Source organism: Corvus brachyrhynchos, unplaced genomic scaffold (assembly GCF_000691975.1).
Source record: "Corvus brachyrhynchos isolate BGI_N302 unplaced genomic scaffold, ASM69197v1 scaffold115, whole genome shotgun sequence".
NCBI lineage: Eukaryota > Metazoa > Chordata > Aves > Passeriformes > Corvidae > Corvus > Corvus brachyrhynchos.
Genome location: NW_008239553.1, coordinates 9,450,322 through 9,459,047, shown reverse-complemented (window position 1 = coordinate 9,459,047; position 8,726 = coordinate 9,450,322). Strand labels below are relative to the sequence as shown.

General features: G+C 37.6%; 1 protein-coding gene across 1 annotated transcript in view; it reads left to right on the top strand.

Annotated features, from left to right (window-relative positions):
• The first annotated feature begins 481 nt into the window (after positions 1 to 481).
• Positions 482 to 8,726, top strand: part of TMEM87A (transmembrane protein 87A) — a 23,233-nt gene continuing 14,988 nt past the window's right edge. The window contains exons 1-6 of the mRNA XM_008639700.2: positions 482 to 497; positions 1,039 to 1,140; positions 4,659 to 4,756; positions 5,525 to 5,641; positions 7,294 to 7,347; positions 7,451 to 7,507. Coding sequence (XP_008637922.1) covers positions 482 to 497; positions 1,039 to 1,140; positions 4,659 to 4,756; positions 5,525 to 5,641; positions 7,294 to 7,347; positions 7,451 to 7,507 — 444 coding nt within the window. The remainder of the gene's footprint in view (positions 498 to 1,038; positions 1,141 to 4,658; positions 4,757 to 5,524; positions 5,642 to 7,293; positions 7,348 to 7,450; positions 7,508 to 8,726) is intronic.

Here is an 8,726-nt window from a genome sequence, read left to right as displayed (position 1 = left end):
GGTCCGGTGCGGGGGAGGCCGCCCCGCGCCCCCCGGGCGGCCGGGCTGGCGGCCCGCACCGTCGGGTATCGCCGTGGCCTGGCCTCGGCAAAGCTGGGCCGCTGCAGCGCTGGACTGAGAGAGAAGTGTGGGCCTTGGGAGAGGTGAAGGGATTTCAGCGCTTCTGATAAACCCCGCCTGCTTGAATTTGTGTGAAGGAAAGCTGTTCTGCCTCAAATTCGGCCGGACTTTATCAGGCAGTGAGAGTAATGTGCACTTTCTGTGAGGATTTTGAGCTTCAGGAACAAAACTGAAGGATCGCGGTGAACACTCCTGTTGGTTCTTAGAACAGAATTTTTTTGTTGGATAGTACAGGCCATCTCATCAGCAAGAAAATGGTAATAATTTCAACAAATGTCACATGAAATTGGCTCCATTTGCAGATCAAAAAGCCTCAAGCCTCTCAAAGCATCTTTAAGAGTATGTTGAAGGGTGGTGAAGCATGACTGGAAAGTCCAGTATGTCTGGCTCTAGATTTTACATTTGCTTTCATTACTGTATTGACTTAAAACTCAGAATGGAAGATTGTTTACTTAAGCTCAATGACATTAAGCCTGATGCTAAAGGATTTTTGCATTTTATATATTTTTCATATATTAGTAGCTCTCTGGACTATTATTGTATAGTTATATAGTTTCTTAGCTAACTTCTCCTACCCTGTTAAGTTAGACAAACACATTCCTGGAACCCTATGATAATCTCCCTTCTTCAGGGAGCCAAGGACATTTCACTTTCCCATGTATTTAGACATAAACAATGCAGGGCTAGAAGCAAGGGGGAGGCTTCCGTAGGGGGCTGAACCAAGAGAGGAATTACTTTATTAAGTACTTCTAACTGGGGATTCTCGTCAATTATGCTAATTTGCTAAACTTATAAAAGCGTTGAAGCCCTATATCATGTGTGCACTCTGCCATAAGTGCACCTGGAGGACTTTCAATAAATGGTAACTGCTTTTTATAATTTTTAACTTGTTTAGCTTGTGATTTTAGGGCTGATAAGGCACCAAGCCCACTAATATCTCTTCCTTTTTTGTGCCTTTGCAGGGGAAGAAGTTTAGCTTTGGGAAGATTCTCTTCAGCAACACCACCATTTTCCTGAGATGTAAGTGGTTACAAGGGATTACCTGGTCTCTCTGCTGTTTGATGCCCTGCCTATTTTTAACATTTGGAACTCCAAACGCTGTGAAGTGTTTAACTGCACTGGCTGCAGTGACAGCTAATCTAGCACTGTATGAAAGCCATAGCTCTGATATGGTTGAGTCTGTTAACAGCCTTGGAGCTTCCCAGTTGTGATCTGTTTAGGTTGTAGCAGAAATGAATGGCTCTATTCATGCTTTTTTTCTGGAGAGGGCAAGATGGGCAATGGGAGCGCCACTTTGTTTCAGATAGTGGATGATCAGGTGTGGGATGTGCTGCACTCTACTGTGAGGTGTGCTTTTCCTATCTAAGATTTGTTAAATTCCTGTGTCTGGGACATCTGGTGCCAGCTGGACAGGGGCTGTTTGTATTGTAGGGTGACTGATGTGAATACAGAAGGCAATGCTGTTTGAAGCCTTGTTCCTTTTTGCTGAGTGCTTCTGGGAGTGGTAAGGGAATGTTGCAGACTATGGTAGAGCTCTCCTGAGAGGTGCTTTGTCCTCCTGATCTCAGTGTGTTGAATGTTCTACTGAGCAAACATATTGGCAGCCTTCCCATTGTTCTGTGTATTGCTCTTTGCTAATCTGGCCAGGTTTATGGGTTATGTAGGTTACTGCTGCAAGGAAAGTTGTGAAATACCCTCTTACCTGTGAACATGAGGACAGCATCTAGATGGCAATAAGATGTTATAGAAGTGACTAGCTGATTTAGAAAGGTTTGAAATCTTTGCCATGCACTTTGAGAACTTTTAAGTGGTTGTTTGCACCAGTTTTTACCATGAGGGAAAGCTGTTTAGTCTCTCTCTGGTGTCTGTACTTACCTTGTTGTTTTTTGGGTTTAATTTTCAATACATGCCCTTCTTGGGACAGTGTTTCAAGGAGAGTTGAAGTGCCTCCGTTGATCCCACATGAATCTGAAACAAGAGGCTAAGGATTTGAATGGTTATTAGTGAAGGTCCATCACTTCAGGATTAGGACTTTCCCACCTGACAAGTGTAGCTGAGACACTGAGGTTGGCATCTTACAGTGAGAAAATTGCAAGTGTACAGCTGCAGGATGAAAATTAGAAATCTGCTGCTTGGGAAAAGGAGGAGGGGTTGAAAGGGCATTTTGGTGCTTTGGTAGGTTTTAGGCTTTCTTGTCTAAAGTTTAATAGAAATAGCGTACTCATAGTGACGTGGCATCTAAGATACGGGTCTCTGAAGCGTGTGGTAAATCTGCTTGTGCCGAAATAACCAAGAGAAGGAACTAAGGCATGGAAAAAAAATTTATTTGTTGTAAGGCAGATCTGTAAGTAAGAATTCAACCCCCTGGCTCCTGATGTGGAATTGAATTACACTGTCAACCTTTAAGCAGGCATTAAGCCTTAAAATTCCTTAGTGAAGACACCTGTTTTACATACCAGTGTGATTAAAAGATTTACATGAATTTGGAAAATGAATCACTAAAAGAGGAAGGAACAAAGGCTGTGAACTTACTCATTTTCTCAGCCTAGATGAAACTTAAACTGCATCTGATACTGGGAAGCTTCAACTTCGTGTGGTTTTTCTTTTCTGCCCACGTCTCTGTGCAAACTGGTCTCCTTTTGATTCCTGTGTGTTGCCTCTTCCATCTGCTGTTTGTGTGGACAGTATGACAAACATGATTGCGCATGGGTTGTTCATATTTTCCGTGTGCACCTGCATCTCCTTATCTCCTTTTTTTCCCCTCTTCTTGGTTTTTGATTTTTTTTTTTTTTTTTTGGTATCTGTATGGCATCTTGGTGTCTGATGCTTTCTGCTTCTGACTGGGAAGACTGTTGCTGGCATATAGTATTGTCAATAATGAATTTATTTTTATCTACTTTTCTGAAGGGCTGTTCTGGCATTTAGTTTCTTGTATAGGATCATGATAGAAATCCTGCTCTCTGTAAATGAGTATAAAGACTGCATTCAAACGGAATGTTTCTGGCTTTTGTTTGAAGGCTGAGGAACTTAGATTTCCATATTGCTGAATTCAGTAAATGCCATGGATGCTTTTTCTGACTTTTGGAGTACTTCCTTTTCAAGGTCTCTGTAATTTTGATGTTTGCAGATATTGCAGATTGTTCTAGTGACCTGTTTTACCTTTATGGGCACTACTGCTGAATATATAGTTGCTTATTTATTTGTCACAGACAAAAAGATGTTTAAAAAGGTATTTTTGAATCTTATTTCTTGCTAGCGCTTTTTTTGAGATACTCCTCATTTGATCAGTTATATTAGAAGAGCCTATATCATCAAAGAATTTGCCATCTGTCCATGTCACTGCAATGCTTGTGCTGCCTTTTAGTTTCTTTGTTGTGCCCTCTGCAACATCTAGGGCGATGTGGAACATGTATGCCTTGTTTTCATGCTTACTAGGTGTCATAAGGAAACTCTATTTTTCAGTGATTTTGCTTAAACTTTTGGTGTGAGAAACTTGGTTATTGAGTTTTTAGCTGTACATATACGTGCTTTAGTAGTCACGAGGTGTAAAGTGGGATTAGTCAATTAATTCTGTGGCAGGGTTTTCCTTCTAATTGCTTTATCTACCTGTAGTGGTCATTATGAAAACATTCATTAAAAGTGTGCACGTAACAAAGTTGTGGATGCCTCCTCTGAGATGAATGTTGCCTGTGAAGTTGTGGGAACTTCTTAGCCAAGTACTCTGTTAACTCAAAAGAGTTTTGCCATTTGGTGTCTGGGAAAACACAAATGTAATCATCTAAATGGCTCTTCCAAAACTCTAGATAGTCACTGCTCATTTTATTTAAGGGTGGAGCTTGCCTTCTTAATGTCAAATTCTCTTCATGGGGCTTTAGTTTGAGATTTGAAACACAAAAACCTCTCCTTACCAGGGGGGAAGTCTTGTGTTTCATTTTTCATGCATGTTATTCTTTAGTAAATTAAAGTGGAAAGTTGTCTTATTGCTGTTTTCGGTAGCCTTGCAGCTTGACAGCATGGGCCAATGTATATAGATTGTCTTTGGGGGGTGGATGTTGACGGGCAAAATCTTACCTTCATTTTCTTGGTGATGTTTTTGGTATATTTAAATTATATGTGGAAATTGCTTAGTATTATCCTGTTCCTAGCTTTCTCTGCCTGTTACGTGTGCCTCTATCTCTGAAAGGGAGGCCCTTTTTTGTGTTGTAGTCACTGTGAGTCACTGCTGTTCTCCTTGTTTGGTATTTGCAGTTGCTAAAACATCCTTGATTGTCTTCAGAACAAAAAGTTTCTAAATGATCTTCTGCTCTTTAAGAGAATTGTATAATGGTGTAATGGAATTCTGTTCGCATGCATCTTTCTTTCACTGAACAGCAATGAATTACTCAAGGAAAATATTTTTCTATTGTTTTGCTTTCAGTTTCATGTTTCAAATTTAATTATGATGGTTTTGCACAGAATGGGAGAAAAAGCCTGGAAGGAGGATGGTGTCTTACATATCTCATGCTTGATTTTTTTGGTTTGTTTTGTATTTTTTTTAGTTGAAGGGGATGAAAAAGCTTGTGAACCCTCCGGAAGTTTCAATGTTACTTGGTACTTAAGATACTCTGACTGCTACAATGAAGTCTTCAACTTTGGGGTAAGAATTGCCTGGAAAAACATAGGTTATGATTTTTAGGGGTAAGCAGATCTTGGGAGGAGGGGATTAGAGATGTCTCCCTTGCATTCACATTATGATTTGGGGCTGCAAGACGCGTTCTTCCACTGGAAGATAACAAATTCCTGGAATAGAGTTGAAATGATCAACAGCTTGCTGCAGTTGCTGACTTCTTTTGGGCTTTGGGACAGATGGAAGTGTTTGTCAAAATTGTTTTAAACCCAGGAGCTTAAGTAAGTACATTGACTCTAGAATGAAGCGTGCGAGTTTGTGGTAGTTGAAAATACTTGCAGTAATGCTTAATGACAGTTAATAGAAAAAAATTGAATATTTACATGTTAAGTCTAAATTCTGTTCTTTATGGATGCACATTGCAAGTATTAGGAATTTGTACAAAATGTATAGTGTTTCTATCAAATGTGGTAATTGTGCTTTCTATGGTTAATATTTTTCCATGTTTACTTGAACTATTAATTATGACAGTTATAACTACTAACACAGGACTGAGTCTTCACCCTTTAGTATAATAATGCAGAGTTTGTTCGCATAGACTGAAGTTCATGTTGTCTGCTGCGCTTCCACTTACTAATTCTTACTCAAAGCCTGTGTACCATCATTTTTATAATCTTGTGTGGTTTTGATGTCTTTATTGTACTAAATTTGATTCAAGAGTGTGTGTAGAGTGAAACTGTGGAGCTCTGCAGGTCTTGCAGCTGTCTACTGAGATAAACCTACATTCTCCTCTGGCAGGATGAACAAGCAGATAACTATTTTGGGACTACGGCTGAAGAGCATCCGGGTTGGTCAGGATACTATGCCACTTCTTCTCTCTCCTTTGAAAACTGCTCTGACCTCTTCAGGCCTCGGGTATGGGTAGAAACCTCAGAATTTGTTCTGTTGTCTTATACAATATGTAGAGAAGGTGGTAATTCCTATTAGATCTGTTAGCATCCTATGTAAGTATCAATGTAGGTTGGGAGGTACTTCTTTTTATCTGTTTATGACAAGCAAGCTGTGATGATGGTTTCTTAGTTTTGCTTCACTTCTGGCTTGCAATTCAACATTTTGCTCACGGTGGTGAAAAAACCCCAACCAAATCATTGTAAAGTGCAATGCTTCTTTTTGTTTGTGGTTTTCTATTCTGAATTTGTTTCATTTACAGGAGGCTGCTGCTAGTTGAGTAGAAGTGGCAGCAAAGTAAAGATCCCACTAAACTTGAATCAATTAAGGACTGGCATTTATTACTTAATTAATGTTCATTTAGAATAATGGAAATGAGTGTTGAAAAATGAGTTACTTAAGCACTGATAGCAGCTTAAAAATGAAAAATAGTAGTGCTAGAACATATTTGGAACAATTCAAGTGAAAGTGAGAAGACAATGCAAAATTAGGGTAGGGAACTAATGTGCGGACATCAGCCCTACACCAGCTGTATATCAGCAGGCTGATGACAATACCAGTATGATATGCTGTCATTCTTTAATGATATACTTAAGAATTGAAGGCAGATTATGGAATGTTGCATCTGTGTTCAATCATTCCTCATTTAGACAAAAGATTATGGATAGAAAATACTGGGAAATCTCATAATTATTGAACCTAGTGTTTTGGGTTGCTTTTTGGTATTTTTGGTTGCTTGTTTTTTTTATTAAGATGAAAGACTAATGCCTAAAAATGACTTTTAATGATCTGCTTGCGTGTCTCTTATTCCTTTGATGTGTGAAAATGGCTTGAAAGGTTTTTAAAAAGAAAGAAAAAACTGTGTGCTGCCTGTTTTTTGTGTTTAATAATGAGATGTCAGTTCTACTTTTACTTGGTTTTGTAGAAGAGATCTTGTGGGTTTAGCTGTATAATGTGAACTTGGGCATCCTAACTAAACATGCTTGTGAAAGTCTTTAAGGTTTTAAAAGTCTTTAAGTAAGTTTTCATCCAGTTCCTCTGAAAAGTCTACTGAATTTTAAACAATATATTCTTCTCAGATACTAATTTCTGAAATTTCATAGAAATTTCTTCTCTAGATAGTTCAGCTTTTTTCTTGTGGTATAGCAGTTTCACTAGATTTTGAGTCATCATAGTTCGGGAGAGTTGGCAAAATCTGGATCTCTAATAGGAACTCACTGGTCTAGGGACTTATTTTTGCACAGATTAAGGCAGAAATATCAAAATTCTGTATCTATTTGTGTAGACTGTCTAGTAATGGGGATACCCAATTGATTCATATTTCAAAACCAAAATTAACTTCACTACTGTCACGTCTGGTTTCTAAAAATAGATACCTGTTATTTGAAGGGAGGAAAAGTAACTCTCAAATTACAAAACATTAAGTATTCAAGACTCTCTGCATAAATGGACAATTGTTTGATTTAGAAAAACGAAAGCTCTCTAATACAGCTGTTCAAAGAATAATCAAGTTTATTGGAAGCTGTTCTGATAATGTCATGTTAATGTGTGAAGTGCCTGTAAATGTTGAAGTGCCTATAAAGTGTCTATAAATGCTTTACTTTTCTTATATCGTGCAGATTTTCTATAAAGAATTCATTCATCCAGAGCCTCTCTCACCTGACAAACGAGAGGTAATTTTCCTTTCCTTCTAATGAGTGAGTGTAGTCATGGAAGAGGTAGTTTTGGCATATTTATTTATCAATTTTCTGTGTTTTTTTCTTTATTCCCCCTAAGGGCTTAAAAGATAAGAAGGAGATTGCAGGAAATTACACAATGGTGACAGATAAAACTGTACGTATATTGAATTGAAACATGTCTTGTAATCCAGCAGTTTTGTTTTGGTATGCTTTTTAAAATTTATATTTCTTTGTTTAAGAAATTGCTGGTAGCATATTCTATGGTTTTTTGACATCTGGAATTTTTTAGCGTGAAACTAGATAGTTTCCTGTGTAGAAAAACAGAAAACAGAGTTAACTGCTTCTTCTATATGTGAATTATAGAGCTGATACCATTCAAACCAACGGTGTAAATTAAAAAATAAATTTACTTTTTCCAATGTAATTAAAATAGTAATTGAAATTATCTTCTTTAAATGATGACTAATTCTTACAGAATACATTTGGTTTTGTCTTTAGTCAGTTTTTTGAAACATTGTACCTAAAAAGTTGACTGATTACTTTTGATTTTCAAATCCCTTAGTATTTTTATTACATATTATGTTCAAGACTTAACCAGGAACAATTTTCAAAATAACTTCAAATTAAATGTCCTGGATGCCAAGAAAGAAAATATATTTCACTCCTTGTGTGCTTAAAGGGCCATTTACTTTAAAGCTAAAGCATGAGTTGCAGTGTGTGCAATTGTGAAGTAAGGAATCAATGCAGCAAGAGAAGGTGGTATTTTAAAGGCAAAATCTGTGTATATAAATTTATCCATTTTCTTTTAAGTTTACTGTGTTTCTAACCAAGTTTTATGTTTAGTTTATATTACCATAAACTCTTTTTTTTGTGCATACTATTCTATTTGCTTTAGGTCTTGTAGTCAAGAGGTTTCTTAAAAGAAATGCATGCTCTTAATACTGAATTTCTCTTGGAGAGGCCGTTATATAAAAAAATCTTAGTTGCAGTTCTGCAGTAGTCATGTGAGTGGCATACATGTAGATGGTCTTAGTTTTAACTTTAAAGCTTTTAGTAAATACTGCAGTTTCTGAGATGGCTAGAGATTCTTCAGTTGTGGAATTAACAGTTTTGTATGCTACAACTCAAAGAGATCTCTGATTTGTTTTATGGTGCAAATACTTATCTGGACAAGGTTCCTCTGTTAGTTCACTGGCAGGATTTGAGTCTTGCAGGTATGAGAGCTGTTTCAGGGACTGTAGTAGTAGTTTCCACAGGAAATGGCTACTGTGGAAATCTTTTCCTCTCAGCTACTTCTGTCTTACACTGTGAAACTGAGCCTTCACCATGAGTTATATGTAACTCTGCAGTTTCCAAGCAATTGAATTCAGCAG